Source organism: Monodon monoceros, unplaced genomic scaffold, assembly GCF_005190385.1.
Source record: "Monodon monoceros isolate NGI ecotype Baffin Bay Population unplaced genomic scaffold, NGI_Narwhal_1 Super_Scaffold_18, whole genome shotgun sequence".
Lineage (NCBI taxonomy): Eukaryota > Metazoa > Chordata > Mammalia > Artiodactyla > Monodontidae > Monodon > Monodon monoceros.
Genome location: NW_021703774.1, coordinates 67,716,410 through 67,732,111, shown reverse-complemented (window position 1 = coordinate 67,732,111; position 15,702 = coordinate 67,716,410). Strand labels below are relative to the sequence as shown.

The following is a 15,702-nucleotide window of genomic DNA, read 5'->3' as shown; positions in this document are numbered from 1 at the left end:
TCAGGGAACAGGGAAGCAGGACGGGGCTTTGAGGGCTGAGAGCGGGGTGGGGGGACGGGGCGGGCAGGGGTCCTGGCTGAGTCTGCAGGAGCTGCTGGAGGAGGACTTGTCTCGGAAGCCGAGCCCCCCACCCCCCCACCCCCTGGCTGCTGCCCACGGGATACAGAACAGATGTCCCTCTATGGCAACACCCAGGGCCATTTGCATAATGAGGGGATTCTCTCCTGCACGCAGTACGGAATGAGGCCAGCTCTGACACGCCTTCGCCTCCTCTGTTCCGTGCCTTCCCCTCCCTGGCGGTACCTCCAGCTCCATCAGTCTTTCTGTCTCCCTTAAGCTCTGGTGCTCGGGCTGGGCCTCTGCCTCTGCTCTGCTCGTCTCCGGCCTGGCTCTGTCTGCCTGTGACCCTCTTTCTTCCTCTTTGTCATCCACTCTGTCCCTTTCTTTTTTCCTGCCTCCACTTGATCTGTCCTGCTCCCTCTATTTTCTCTCCCCAACCCTGAAATCATTGAAGTGGGGGACACCCCCAGGAGGGATGGAAGGAAAGGAGGGGGGAGCTGAGATGAGTGAGTGTGGATACAAGGAATGTTCTTACTTGGGGGAGAAAGGTGAGAACATGACAAGTCATCTGAGTGTGGTGGGAAGAGGCCTGGAATGGGAGTCAGGAGACCTGGTCCCTTTTGGCACCATGACCCGGAAGAGGTCATAACCTCTGGACAACAAGTTTCTCATCGGTAACATGGGCTGCCAGCCTTTTCTTAGCAACTGCCGCTTTGCTGCTCCCTGAGCAGGGAGTTGTAAACTCCGAAGGTCTGGGCAGATGTGAGGTGTCAGAAGAAGTGAGGACTGGAGGGACCCGACAGCCAGTTTCTCTGGATGCAAAGACCCTGAAGGACTAGGACTCGGGGCTGGTGGATGACTCGCTTTTCCTCTCTGGTGAGGACAAATGGGAAGAATTAACAAGAAGCAGGATGGAGGTTAGGAAGCAAGAGTTAGCTAACCACCAGGGCTATAGGCATGGGATGCCAAGACATCCGCTTCCATGCCTCGTTGGAGAGTGTATGAGCCCCGACGCCGGACCAGGCATTCCAAGGGAACGTGAGATTCTTAGGAGACCTTCTGTCTTTTTCCCTCCCTAACTGCTTTTGGCTTGGATCCTGGAACGTGCTACTTCTAGACTGGAGAACTCCCATTCTAATGAGGGCCCCCTGATACTCTCCCTTCCCTCTCCTACCCCAGCACAGAGACAGAGAAATAGAGAGAGATGAGTAGAGGCCAACCAAGCCGATAGATATCCCAGGAACTTCATAATGGCATCCAGTGTCTTGGTTCAATCAGGGAAGGCTTCCTGGCAGAGGAGAATATCGATGGGAACACTAGATGGAGGAGTACCTTGTTTACAAAAGCTTGCAAGTCAGCGAGGGAGGAGCTGACTGACTTGTCCGCAGGGCACGGTCAGTGTTGAGGGTGTGGGCCTTCATAGCCTGTCTGAGTGATTTAGGTGGATGAGGGGAACAGGAGGAAGCCCCAAGAGTAAAATAGATGAAAGATGAACCCGGCTACTCCTTTCCCCTCCCTCCCCCTCCTTGTCTCTCTAGAATTCTCACACTCCCTGCCTCCTGCAGCCACGTGGAAGCACTGAGAAGGCAAGACGTCTGTGCATCCTCCCTGCTTACCTGCTTACACACAGCCTTCCTTCATGGCAGCCTGGGGCTCAGAGACGGGGCAGGGCCGAGAGTGGGCTGTGTTCACTGCCGGGAATCAGCCTCCCTGTACACGGCCAGCCTCGTCACCTCGCCTCCCCTGTAGCCATGCCCTTCAGTGGCCCACCCCAGACCAGCCCAGGTCACAGAATGGCCTTTCATTCTTCCCGCCTCAGGGCTCGGAGAAGCTGCCTCCTACTCCCTCGCAGATGCGGACGCAGGCATAATATTTATCTACAGACCCATGGCTCCCTCATTACTCACAGCAAGAACTGCTCGAGTGCGGTGGTGATGGTCATGGCTTCGGCGGGCCTGGCCCACACCCAGCCCTGATATTCAGCTCACTCTCCTGTCCCTGAGCCTCAGTGCCTTGTCTGTAAATGGGGGTTAATGGTATTTACCATGAAAGGATTAATGAAAAACACTTTGTGGTGAGGGTGAAATGAAATCGTATACGTGAGGTGCTTGAGCTGACATGGGGTGGGCGTTCAGTGAATGGTGGAGATGCCGTCGATCACGTTACAGTTTACAGTCGGCTTCATATCCTTGGTCTCCTTTCACCTTCACAGTAACGACTCTGGGGGACGGATGTCAATGTGCTTTTTGAATTTTGCAAACAAGGAAGCTGAGGCCTCAGACACATGTACATATTGATACACAGATTTAAGTCACAAGCCCTAAAGATGTGTTCATAAACATACACAGGGACACGCGCCTAACTGAGCATGGTAGTGATGGATAAGCAGACCCCTCAACAGCCTTAATTTCCTTTTTGCCCCAGATACGAAGAGAAAGGTGGGCTAGTGGCAGAGGTGACAGGTGGGCGGCCTTCCCTGAACAAAGGGCGAGGGTCAACCTTACAAGGGAAGGGAGAGCCGATGGAAGGAGAAGCCTTCCCCTCCTCTGCCCATCCAGAACTGTCCTCCTGGGGTGTGGCACCAAGGTGTGACCTTGGAGGGGCCCACGCAGACCAGGAGACCCCGAATGGCGGCTCTTTATCCATTTCTCTCCTTTCCACCCTGTTTGCAAATCTGCGCCCATCTGGCATTGGAGCCAGGTACACCTGGTGAGCAAAGAGGAAAAGCCCGGGATTCAGCAGTCATTCACCAGTCAGGAGTTGGAGGCACTGCTGCCTCTTGTCCGAGCAGTAAAGTGAACACACTGCACACGTCACGCGCGCGTGCCCTACACACGATAGGGCATGTACAGCCCTCATCTGGCCTTCATGAGGGCCCCGGGAATGAGCACCGTATGTCTCTGTTGAAGAAACTGTGACTTGAGGGCTTCACCCAAGATCACATGACACATGCCAGGATTTGAAACTGCGGCAGCCTGATTCTACAACCCATGCTTTTCACACCCTCCCACTTTACATGCATGAGTTGAGCAGAGTACTGGGATGGGCTACAAGTGGTTCCTTTCTCTTAGAAACCCCAGCATGGAGACTGTCATTTCATAAACTACAGGACCGCCCTGCCCACAACTGGACTCATGGGCCCCCCAGGGTCTCCTCTCAAGGGTTCCCTCGGAAAGGCCCCTCTGAGTCTTTCTGGTTTTTCCCAGCAAAAAGCAAACAAAACCCTTTCACGTTGCTGGCCAATGAACATGAGGTGGACCAAGAATCAAAATTATAATCCAAACCCTTCTGCCTTTATTTCATCAATCACTTAGCCACTGATTCAGCTAATATCCCCCAGGATGTGCTATCAACCAGCCTCCGCACTAGATCTTGGGGCTTTAAGAGAAAATAAGAAGCAGCCCCTGCTCCCAGGGAACTTGCAGCCTGGTTCACCTGAGCATTTAGAAGCCTATGGGAATAGGACAGGCAGAGACCCCCCTATTTCCTAGTATCAGACATCTGATGGATTCAGTTCCTTAAGCATTTAGCCAGAGCCTGCTTTGGTCATGTTCTAGGCGCTGGAGACTGTATAAACATTAGTGAGATGGAGCTCCTGCTTTTTCAGGGATGACAGTTTGGGTTGGGGAGGGGGCGTGGATAATCATGTTAAGTAACACAGACACAAGGTAGATAGTGCTTGGCGCTCCAAGTGACTGGCTGGGAACCACCAAGGCGGTGATTGTGGGGGATGTGGCATGGAGGGCCCCGTGCAGCAGCTGGGATGTGAACAGGATGGACAGCAGTTCAAGAGAAGCCCTGAGGGAAAGAACACCAAAAACGAGCCGAGGAGATGCGAAAGTGCAGGACTTGGCCTGAGGAACCCTGGACGGCAGGCAGAGATGCTTGCAACTCATGCCCATGACAGCTGGTAGACATGGAATGTGTTTGAGCAGGGAAGTGGCACAGTCTTACCTGCTCTCTAGAGAAAATAACCTGCCAGCATGACGGATGGCTTAAGGCCACCAGGGACTGGAGGCGGGGAGTCCATTTCGGAGGTTGCCGTGATAGACCCCCTCATCTGGCTGCCCCGGGGCAGAGGCGCACACAGGAGGGAATGGACATAAGAAACTCCGTGGAGGTAGCCACCTTTCTGTGCCAGGCCCCCCAGGCCACAGGAGCAACAGATACAGTGATTATAAGTTAGGGGGTAAGGATGGTCCTGCCCTGCCAAGGGGTGGACATGCAGAGGGAGAGATGCCTCCAGGGGCAGGGGTTTTGGTCATACGGGCAGCGTTGGCTGCACCCTGGACTGACTCTGCTCTGCTCTTCTCCACAGTCCCCCCGGAGGACACCAGGATCGATGGTGGTCCTGTGATTCTGCTGCAGGCAGGCGCCCCCCACAACCTCACGTGCCGAGCCTTCAACGCCAAGCCTGCTGCCACCATCATCTGGTTCCGGGATGGGACGCAGCAGGAGGGCGCCGTAGCCAGCACGGTGAGACCCTGCCTGTACCCCCAGATCCTCCTGGGCCACATCCCAGTTCACCTTTCCTTTCCCACATGGATCTGACCACAGACTCGGGGAGACAGATGTGAGCGGGGGCCTCAGAGACCATCTGGTCCAATCCTCCCATTAAATAGTTGGGAAAGTTGAGGTCCGGAGAAGAGAAGTGAATTCCCAGGTTCACAGGGCCAGTCAACAGTTAGCAGAGACTAAGAATAATGCTGAAAATAGCTACATTGATTAAGCCCCTACTGTGTACCAGGCACTGTGCATGCTAAGATCTTTATGGACAGCCTCTCTTAAACCTCACAGGAGTTTCATAAATTAGGTGATATTTCCAACTCACAAAGAGTGAACTGATGGTCAGAGAGGTTGAGTGACTTGCCAGGGTCACAAAGCTGACATGCTGCAGAGCTGGGGTTTGTGTCTGCATCAGAATGTGACCTCTCGCTACTGAGCCCCTCGACTTTCTTCCCCCAGCCTCTAGTTGGTATGTGTTCCCAGTCGGCGCAACTAAGAGCTTGGGGAGGCAGGGATTACGTGTACATGTTATAGATGAGGAACCTGTGGCAGAGAAAGACATCAAGTTACTTGCCCGGGATCACATGGCAAAGTTGACGGTGGAGCTGGAATTAGAATCCAGATCTCAGGTTTGGAGCTCCTCCTGTCAGCTGGGGACAAGCACATATGTACCCAGCCCTTTGCTAGATGCTTCAGGAGACAATTCTCATTGAGGGGAGAGAGAATGCTCACCTGTGTGCCTCGGAATGTGTGGCCCCAGGGAGTGAGTACCCGGATTAGCTCTGCCCTTGACGCTCTGTATGACCTTGGACAAGTCACTTGTCTCTGGCCTTCGATTCACCCTTTGACAAGTGGCAATTTGGCTTCAGTGGTGCTTAACTTTTTCACTACCAAGAACTCCGTTATTTTTTTCCTCTAGGGCTTCATGTTTTGAATATTTTGGCAACCAAACAAACTGATTGGTTAACGGCCATTTGTCATCCACCCCCCTTTTTTATACTCGTTAAAGACACGATGGAGCTTTGAAGCAGCAGGAGGGGGCTGCTGTTACTGCACTGGGCTGGTGCTGTTCCGGTACCACATCGGGCCCAGCAAGGATGCCTATATATTGCTGTCAAACCGTGGGCCCCTACTTTGCTTAACTGTATGGTTTCCCTTAGGCAGTGTACAATATGGAAAACAGCCCAAGTGTTCCTATGATCATGTCCAGGGACCTCAGGTTGGATATCACTGAGCTGGTATGAGATTTTGAGCCTGTGAGTCCCTTCCCTGCCCTCAAGGAGTTTACGGTCTAGCAGGAGAGACCCAGCACTGAAACACACATGCACGGTGCCTAAGAGGCAAGGCCGGATGTGACCAGAGCGGTGTGGAGGACAGACTGCCTGCAAGGGGCACAAGTTCAGGCTGGGGAGAGAGTCCTGAGGGCTGGGATAGCAAAGGAAGACTTTCCAGAAGAGGAAGGACTTGGGCTGGACTCAGGGGATTCCAGGAATGGGACTCAAAACCGTGGGGAAAACTGTACAACACACAGAGTGAACTCTAATGTAAACTATGGGCTTTCGTTTGTATTGGTACCAATGTTGGTTCATCAGTTGTAACACATGTATCACACTAGTGCATCATGTTAATTAATAATAGGGGAAACTGGGGGGCCAGAGAGGAGGGTATACAGGAACTCTCTGTATTTTCTCTTCAACTTTTCTGTAAACGTAAAACTTCTCTTTAAAAAATCATAAAGTCTATTAATTAAAAACTAAACCAAGCCTGGGGAGGAGGTAGGGGCTGGGGGAGGGTTGAGCTTCAGGTTAAATACCCCTCCAGCAAGCCAGCTCTGAGCGGGTCACCCTGAGAGCAGAGGAGGGGGCTTTTAGCTTAACCGTGTCTCCCACCCTTGTTTCCGCCGCCCCAGGAACTGCTGAAGGATGGGAAGAGGGAGACCACCATCAGCCAGCTGCTCATCAACCCCACAGACCTGGATATTGGGCGTGTCTTCACCTGCCGCAGCGTGAACGAGGCCATCCCGAGCGGCAAGGAGACGTCCATCGAGCTCGACGTGCACCGTGAGCAGGGTCCTGGGGTGGAGGCAGGGATCCTGGGGTGGGGGGAATGTGCACCTTGAGTGGCGTCCTGGGAAGGAGCCCGGGAAGGGCGGGGTGGGGGGCAGCACCCTTTGAGAAGCACAGAAGAATCCCCCAGGTGCCCTGGGACAGATGCTCCATTTCTTCGTCGTCTTGGATTCCCTGGTTTGAACCCTTAGGGCTGGTAGAAGAGGCGTCAGCTGTGAGCCAGGCAGTTCCCGGGTTTAAACCGTGTGACTTTGGGCAATGACATAATCTCTCTGAGCCTCAGTTTCTAATTCGGTATACGTGCAGAAAATAAAATGCAGGCCTACAATCCCTTATCGGAAATTCTAAACCAAAAGCGCTTGGGTGGCAAAACCTTAACCGAGGCTCTTCGTAGTCTTTTATTTAACCCACTTAATTGGAATAGCTGTACATTTCACTGCAGATGTATTAATGCGTGTGTCTGTGGGATATTGCCCAGACTGTGCTGGGGGTCTTACACAGTAAACGGTCTGTGCCCACCGTTACCTTTCTAACCCTTGAAATATCCCAAATTCTGAAACACATCTAGTTCCAGGGGGTTCAGAAAAGGGGTTGTGGACCTGTACCTGCTTCTCAGGGTTGTGAGCATTAAGTGAGGTATAGTGTAAGGGCATCTAGCATGGAGTATGCTACTAGGTAAGTGCTCAATAAACTCCCACTCCCCAGGGAAGGGTGGGAGAGTGGCAGAGATTGGAGAGATGTCCCACCCCCATCCCGGTCGGTGAGCCTAACGAGCCCACACTGACGCCTAGTGGTCACATCCGTCAATACACCTTCTGACTAATTTGTCCCTCTGGTATCATCCTTGGTCGTCACCCTAGCCGGCCCCTAGAGGCTCCTGGGATAAAGGTGAAGAAGCCTTGTTTATTGGAGCTGGTACACTGCAAAGTCAAATTCCCGGGTCACCACGCGGGTGAGGTCTGAGTGTGTGTGCTAGAGAGAGCAAAAGAAATTTGAGGGACAGAAAAGACCCTGACTTCCAGTCCTCTGCTTTGCAGACCCTCCTACGGTGACCCTGTCCATTGAGCCACAGACGGTGCAGGAGGGCGAGCGCGTCGTCTTTACGTGCCAGGCCACAGCCAACCCTGAGATCCTGGGCTACAGGTGGGAGGGGCAGGGGCTGGGCACACTCTGGGGAAGGATACTGGGCGGCCCTTGAGGCCAGGAGTGGGGGGCTGAGGAGGACAGGCCACTGGACGTGAGTGAGGGGGCTCCAAGGCCTGACCCCGCTCTGTGTTGCCTGTTCCCCCAGGTGGGCCAAGGGGGGCTTTCTGATCGAAGACGCCCACGAGAGTCGCTATGAGACGAATGTTGATTATTCCTTCTTCACGGAGCCTGTGTCCTGTGAGGTTTACAACAAAGTGGGAAGCACCAACGTCAGCACTTTAGTCAATGTCCACTGTGAGTAGCTGCAGGGGCGGGGGTGGGGACAGAGGGCCAGGGCTTTAAAGGGCCTGGGGTGGGGTTGGGGGGACTCCATGAGGCTGAGGGGGCGTGGAGAGGAGGCCGGACAGGAGAAGGAAGAGGACAGAGATTGGAGCTGACCCCCAGGGAGACTCAGACCCTAACGGGCTGTTCCTTTCTACCTCAGTTGCTCCCCGGATTGTAGTGGACCCCAAACCCACGACCACAGACATTGGCTCTGATGTGACCCTCACCTGTGTCTGGGTTGGGAATCCCCCCCTCACCCTCACCTGGACCAAAAAGGACTCAAACATGGTAAGAAGCTTGCTGCCTCTCCGGGATGCTGGAAGGAAGGAGCCTGGCCACAGGCTGGGGAGAGAGGGGGCAAAGGAGGTGCAGCATTATTTTTCAAGTTGAACCTGGGCTATTTCCAAGTTCTCAGGATTTGGAAGAGAAGGACGGTGCTTGCAGTCAACCCCACCCTCCTCGGCAGACAGCTGGCCGCCGCAGTGGCAGTGGGAGGGACGTGATGACCTGTGGGGTGGGAGGGGGGCAGGGGCCCTGAGTGGAACTGCTGCGGTGGCAAGAGACCTGGTAAAAGAATGCTGCATGGGAGGGTGGAGAAGCTGGGATGACTCACTAGAGGAAAGGAGGCTGAATTGTGCCGCTCTACAGCGACCTGCCTTGGACAATTTGGGCCACAGTTGCAAAAAGAGGGATTTCAGAGTGAAACTTCCTACCTCATTTGGCACTAGAGAAGCATTAGGACAGATGACCAGAAGCGGCTGCATCCTCTGTACAGATCGACGGCAGCCTCGCCTGCCCTCCTGAGCCTCCACCCACTTCTGCCCGCTCTTATAGAGAGATGATGTGTCTAAACGCCAACCTGTTTAGAGCCAGGGGATGGACCAGATAGACTCGGGACCCTGTTTCCCTTCTGGGAATTCACTTGTGGCCCTTCCTGCTTTCTTTCCAATGCCTCCAATGCGGGGGCCCGCACGGATCTAGGGGCCCAGGCCTCCTGGCTCCCCACCCGAGGCTGCTCTCTCTGCCCAGGTCCTGAGTAACAGCAACCAGCTGCTGCTGAAGTCGGTGACCCAGGCCGATGCCGGCACCTACACCTGCCGGGCCATCGTGCCTCGGATCGGAGTGGCCGAGCGGGAGGTGCCACTTTATGTGAATGGTGAGTAGCCTGAGGGGGGCGGGGGGCCTGTGAGGGGGAGGCAGGCACTGGAGGTCCCAGCTGGCCCTGACCACGTCTTCTTACTTGCAGGGCCCCCCATTATCTCCAGCGAGGCCGTGCAGTACGCCGTCAGGGGTGATGGTGGCAAGGTGGAGTGTTTCATCGGGAGCACGCCACCCCCAGACCGCATTGTGAGTGCTGGGCCTGGCCTCGGGCCGGCAGCTGCTTGCTTCGCTGCTTGTCTCAGCCTCCTCCCACTTTCCCCAGGCCTTTCCTGCGCCCTGTGCTTCTCATCCTCTGACTCTGTCCCTCCGTCCCTCTTCCTGTTCAAATGCCATCTCCTCTCTTCATTGTTGTGTGACCCTGAGCCAGTTACTTGTTATTTGGAACCTCAGTTTCCTCATCCGTAAAATAGGGGCAGTGATCCCTACCAAACAGGGTTGCCGTGAGAAGCGATGTGACAACACGTGTGAAAGGCCTGGTGGAGCCTCCCTGGATATGCTGCTGGTTCCCCTGGGCTTTCAGAAAGCCTGCTCTTTCCTCTCCCTCGTCTCCTCCCCTTTCCTCAGCCTCCCGATCTCTTCCTTGCCCTCTCCTCTGCCTTCTGCCCCTCCGCCCTGCCCCCTCAGTTCTGTCCCACCCTGTCATCCCCTCCTCTCCCTTCTCCTGCCTTTCTCCTCCTACCAGCCCCCATGCTGCTCTCCACCCCCCTCCCTCTCCCCCACACCATGAACCATTAATTCCTCCCGTGACCATTAACCGTCAAACCCCTCATCACACTTAATGACCATTTGGCTAACTCCACGGCTGCCCAGAGACACTTCATTACCATGGCCACCTGGGCAGCGGGCAGCTTGGCTCCCGGGGGGCTTTCCTTGCAGAGCTAGGAGGACTGATGCCTGGAAACGAGCCAGTTCTCAGTGGCTTTCCCTCCCTCGGGTTCCACTCTGAGGGAGGGGGACACAAAGGGGGGGATGCCCCGGCTAGGGGGTAGAGGATGGAAGAGCCTGGGAGAGACAGCTCTCCGGTGCCAATTCCCACTCATTATAAGGGTCTGTGGATGAGTCTCCAGAGCCACTGGGCTATGTAGGGCCAGCTGTGGAGTGGTTAAAGGTGAGGTTGAAGGTTAAGTTATGTTTAGTTAGAAGCTCAGACTGTCGGAGCTGGAGGAGAGCTGGAGCATTGTCTGCCTCTAGCCTGGTCCTCTCCTTTTATAGGAAACTGAGACCCAGAGAGGGAAGGGGAGGCTACACAGGGCTTGAGGGGAGAGTCAGGCCTAGAGCCCAGGGTTCTTGGCTCTCCACCCAGGATTTGTTTTACCACATCAGGGGTCCCACATGTTGCTTCATTTGATCCGCTGGGGTTGTTACAAAAATAGAGATTCCCGATGAAAGAAGCCTGAATTCTAACTTGGAGAAGGTGGGTCTCTGGGACAGTAGTCGACCATCTTCTTGGCCTGCTGGCTTTCGGAATAAAATTGCTCTCCCTTGCCCCAACAAAGACAGCAACAACAAAACAGAGATTCCTGGGCCTCTCCCCTGGAGAGTCAAATGAAGGAGATAAGCCCCGGGAATCTGCATGTTAAAGAGTGTCTCTGAGCATATTTGAATGGTCCCAGCACATGTCGCAGGCATGCTTGGGAGCCGCTGCTTCTCCTAGACTGGAGGTTTGATGCTAGGGTTTGAGGCAGCAGGTGCGACTTGGGCTTGTTTCAGGGCAAGCGTGGGGCTGGGCTTAAGAGCACATAGGGTGAGGATGTAAGGATACCTGGAGGGTGGGTCAGGTGTTTCTGCCACCTGCCTCCCTCTTCCTCATCCCGTGCTGCCCTCCCCACCCCAGGCATGGGCATGGAAGGAGAACTTCCTGGAGGTGGGGACCCTGGAACGCTACACGGTGGAGAGGACCAACTCAGGCAGCGGGGTCCTGTCCACGCTCACCATCAACAACGTCATGGAGGCCGACTTTCAGACCCACTACAACTGCACAGCCTGGAACAGCTTCGGCCCAGGCACAGCCATCATCCAGCTGGAAGAGCGAGGTGACAGCAGTACTGGCTGTGTAGCCAGGGCGCAGGGCAGCCTGGGGACTCTGCTCCCTCTTCTCTCTGGGGACACGTCTCAGAGAGACAGCTCCCTCCTGGGTCTGCCCACCAGAGCCTGGCCTTGGTGCTCAGCTGGAAAACCCACTCGCATTTTTAAACGTTTTTGGAGCATCTGCTATATGCCAGCCATCCCCTCTAGGAACTGCAGGGACAGATGTGAACGAACACAGTCCTTGCCCTCCGGGAACTTTCAGTGCAGTGGAGAACTTACAGAGTGGTAGCAAATGACTTCAGATGGAGAAAAATGAAATGATCTGTGAAAGGGAGTCACACTCCCTACCTCACTGGGTTGGTGTGAGGATTAAATGAGAAGATATTCATGAAGTACCTGGCATAGAATAGGTGCCCAGGAAGCTTCGGTTCCCTTACCCCTTCACGAATCCTTAGTCTGGTAGGAGACACATATTCCCTCCCTTAAGGCACTTCTAGTGTGATGAAAGAGGCATCACGCCTTTGACGTTTTTGGAAGCTCCCAACTCTGATGAGGAAAGAGCGCCCCCCCACCCCCGCTCCTCTTTTTTTTTTAATGAGGACAAACCATTTGACATGGGAGATGGGGGAAAATAACTGAGGGTGCCCTCGAGTCTTTCTTAGCTGAAGACGCCAGCAAGAGCAAGGGGTTGGTGGAGAAGAACAGAGTAATAGAGTGAGGCGGGACTCTGCAGGGAAGGCTTTCTGGAGGAGAAGAGACTTACATGGATCTGATCCATCCAGGACAGCCAGGAAGGGAGAAGAAGCTGGAGGCAGGATTCCTGGGTCCTTCTCATCTCTGGGGAACAGGGGGAACCAACCAGAACCGTTTGAGCCCTGGGAGGGTAGGTACAGGTGGAGCAGTCACAATGGTGTGTGTGGGGAAGGCAGTGAAAGGGGTCAGAACACATGGCAGATGGGAGAATGTGGGGACAGCTGATCTCAGACAAGAGCCCAACCCAGGAAGGAGAGACCAGCCTCACAGACAGGTGGGCTGCAAGAGAGGGACAGACGGACCACCAAGGCCAGGGTCAAGCTGATCCCAATTCTGATGAAGCTGAAGCACGGGTCTAAACCCAAACAGTGCAGACTTCCTCTCAAATCCCACCTTGACTTTAATTGAACACAGCTCCGCTGAAACATAAAACCTGTGCACGATCCAGGGGCGCACGGAGCTCAGCTCCTCCGTGTGCCCCCATCCTCACCCTCCCCCTTTTCCTTCCCTCATCTGAAGAGGTGTTACCTGTGGGCATCATCGCCGGGGCCACCATCGGCGCAGGCACCCTGCTCACCTTCTTCTTCATCGCCTTGGTGTTCTTCCTCTACCGGCGCCGCAAAGGCAGTGAGTATGGGCCCTGCTCAGGCCGCGGCCCTCCTGGGGGTCCCCAACAGGCAGGGCCTGGGAGAGGTGAGGGGGTTGACAGCGGCGCTCCCCAGGCCAGGTGGGTCCGGAAGCAGCCTCTGCAGAGGCTGGCAGAAAGCGTCCAGGCTGCTCCTCCTGTCCCAGGTCGCAAAGACGTGACCCTGAGAAAGCTGGACATCAAGGTGGAGACGGTGAACCGGGAGCCACTCACGATGCATTCGGACCGGGAGGACGATGCTGCCAGCGTCTCCACGGCAACCCGTGTCATGAAGGCCATCTACTCGGTAAGGGTCCTTCCTCCCTGGCCCAGCTCTCCCCACACTCTTGGGACCGGCTCCTGCCCAGCTCACCAATACTGTCACTCTCTCCTCCCTCAGTCATCCTACCTTGGCCCTGCTACCTCCCCCATATGCTCACACGCTCACACACATACATATATGTGCACATACACATTCATAACCACATTCACGTGCCCACGCTCCCCAGGCTAATTTCCCTCCATTACAGGACAGGCAGGTGGGGCCTGCACAGGCTTCCTTCACCCCAGCCTCTGCCTACAGAGTGTCAGAATTGGAAACCCCTAGAAGTTTTCTGGCCCAACTGCCTCATTGCTCAGATGAGGAAAGAGCCCCAGAAAGGGGCAGGGACATACCCAAGCATTGCATGTTAGCGACAAAATTGGTGCTGGAACCCAGGTCTCTGGCCTCTTCCCAACACATCCCAGAGCCTCTGCTGGGAGAGGACACAGAGTTCAAGGCTGCCCATGACCCCAGACCCTTCTCCTTAATAGGTGACCTCTGGGTGTGGGGATAGGGTAGGCAAGGGAGGACAAGAGCAGGGTGTCCGTCTCCTGATGCCCCACTCTTGCTGCTCTGCAGTCCTTCAAGGATGACGTGGACCTGAAGCAGGACCTGCGCTGTGACACCATCGACACCCGGGAGGAGTATGAGATGAAGGTGGGAAAGCGGGGAGGGGCCAGCGCACGGGGACTGCTGGGAATGGGGGCTCTGAGGGCCTGCAGGGTGGAGGTGAGGGCAGGTTTGGGGAAGAGCGGTCAGGAGGTTATTGAGGAAACAGGAGGTGGGGAGCTATTGGCTGAGAACCCAGGGCAGAGCCAGAGAAGGAGTCCCAGAGGGCCATGATGAGACGACACCCTTCCCCCAAGAGAGACTCCCCTTCTCCATCCTCTTCTCTCGTTGCCCCCCCAGGATCCCACCAATGGCTACTACAATGTGCGTGCCCACGAAGACCGCCCGTCTTCCAGGGCAGTGCTCTATGCTGACTACCGTGCCCCCGGCCCTGCCCGCTTCGACGGCCGCCCCTCTTCCCGCCTCTCCCACTCCAGCGGCTATGCCCAGCTCAACACCTACAGCCGGGCCCCAGCCTCTGACTACGGCCCTGAGCCCACACCCCCAGGTCCTGCTGCCCCAGCTGGCACCGACACCACCAGCCAGCTGTCCTACGAGAACTATGAGAAGTTCAATTCCCATCCCTTCCCCGGGGCAGCAGGGTACCCCACCTACCGACTGGGCTACCCCCAGGGCCCTCCGTCCGGCCTGGAGCGGACCCCGTATGAGGCATATGACCCCATTGGCAAGTACGCCACTGCCACGCGATTCTCCTACACCTCCCAGCACTCGGACTACGGCCAGAGATTCCAGCAGCGCATGCAGACGCACGTGTAGGGCTAGAGCCTGGCCGGGGCATCTCTGCGGGGCAGAGGAGAAGGCTCTCACAGCTGTTCCCTGATATTCAGGGGCATTGCTCGTTGTTGCTCCCGTCCTGGACCAGCCTTCCTCCTCCCACCGTGGCAGGCGGGGAGCAGGTCTCCCGGAAACACCCCGTCCCAAGGATGGTGCTCTGCGCATGCCCCAGCCTCCTGGGCCTGCCCTTCCCTCTTCTTCGGGAGGATGTGTCTCTGCTGACCTGCACTCTCGCCTGGCCCCAGCCTGGGGACAGGGAAGGGGAAGGTCGCGAAGAGCAGAGGGGGCACTTTTTAGCATTCCCTTTCTATCCCACCCCTCTGATCTCCCGTGAGTAGACAGGAGGTCATGTGGAGATGAACAGGCTTTGGCCCAGGGGGCATGAAGTGTAGGGGTGGGTGGCTGTGGTACAGATAGGTGGAAGTGGGATAGCCTGGCCAGTCCATCTGTCGTCTGCGTTCATACCTTGGATGCATCTCTCCCACCTTGGGACTGCAGAAAGGACCTTGGATTTATTTTAGTCCTGGCACCGAGTTCAGGTCCAGCCCTCCTTCAGCTGGCAGTAAAGTGCCAGTCATCCTGGCTGCCCATGGGGACACCTGTCTGTCTGCCTGCAGAGGGATCCAGGTATGTCCCGTAGTGCTGCCCCCTTTTGCTTCTCTTCTGTGCTGGGCCGGCCAGATAAGCCAGGGGGTCGTGATGGAGAAGGAAAGGTCAGGAACCATGTCCTGAGTCACTAGCCAGACAGCAGGGTGCTATATAGCAGTTTCCAGAACCCACGCTAGAGTGAGCCCCCCCAAGCCCCCTCCCCTCCCCAGTCTGCCCCACTTCCTGGCTTTAACTCTCTAGCATGCCTGGGGAGTGGTGGGGTGAGGGTGGGAGTGCTATAGGCTATTTTTCAAAGAGAACAAAAAACAATAAACACCTCATTTGGAGAAAAAAAGCAAAAAAGCTGTAGGGAGTCCCCCGCCCAAATACAAGTCCCAGTGGAAAGGAAAGGGGGCATCTGTTCTTCACCAGATTCCCAACACCTTCCATTACTCTTTCAATCTCAAAGCACTTTGAATCCATTTTTAAACATTCAGGCGGTGAGACCTGTCATCCGATGGGCCCTGATAGGACAGGGAGGGGCCCTGGCTGTCATGCTCTGCTGTCCTACCCTAGGGCCAACCAGCTGGTTAGAGAGGCCACCTTCCCGGGGCCATGGGAGATGTTCTCTTTAGGCGGGTTTTGGTTTGTTAAGCGTCTGTTTTTTTCTTGGACCAATCAGATTCCTTCTTCCAGTTTCAGTGCCTTGAGTGTCCAGC

At 55.5% G+C, this 15,702-nt stretch overlaps 1 protein-coding gene across 1 annotated transcript in view; it reads left to right on the top strand.

The window, feature by feature from the left end:
- The window catches only part of KIRREL1 (kirre like nephrin family adhesion molecule 1), a 98,335-nt gene extending 83,035 nt beyond the window's left edge, over positions 1 to 15,300 (top strand). The window contains exons 4-15 of the mRNA XM_029227906.1: positions 4,379 to 4,536; positions 6,476 to 6,626; positions 7,670 to 7,775; positions 7,924 to 8,072; positions 8,263 to 8,390; positions 9,132 to 9,258; positions 9,349 to 9,449; positions 11,098 to 11,296; positions 12,564 to 12,671; positions 12,837 to 12,976; positions 13,571 to 13,648; positions 13,901 to 15,300. Of these exons, the coding sequence (XP_029083739.1) occupies positions 4,379 to 4,536; positions 6,476 to 6,626; positions 7,670 to 7,775; positions 7,924 to 8,072; positions 8,263 to 8,390; positions 9,132 to 9,258; positions 9,349 to 9,449; positions 11,098 to 11,296; positions 12,564 to 12,671; positions 12,837 to 12,976; positions 13,571 to 13,648; positions 13,901 to 14,377 (1,922 nt within the window). The 3' untranslated portion in view covers positions 14,378 to 15,300. The remainder of the gene's footprint in view (positions 1 to 4,378; positions 4,537 to 6,475; positions 6,627 to 7,669; positions 7,776 to 7,923; positions 8,073 to 8,262; positions 8,391 to 9,131; positions 9,259 to 9,348; positions 9,450 to 11,097; positions 11,297 to 12,563; positions 12,672 to 12,836; positions 12,977 to 13,570; positions 13,649 to 13,900) is intronic.
- Positions 15,301 to 15,702: the final 402 nt, after the last annotated feature.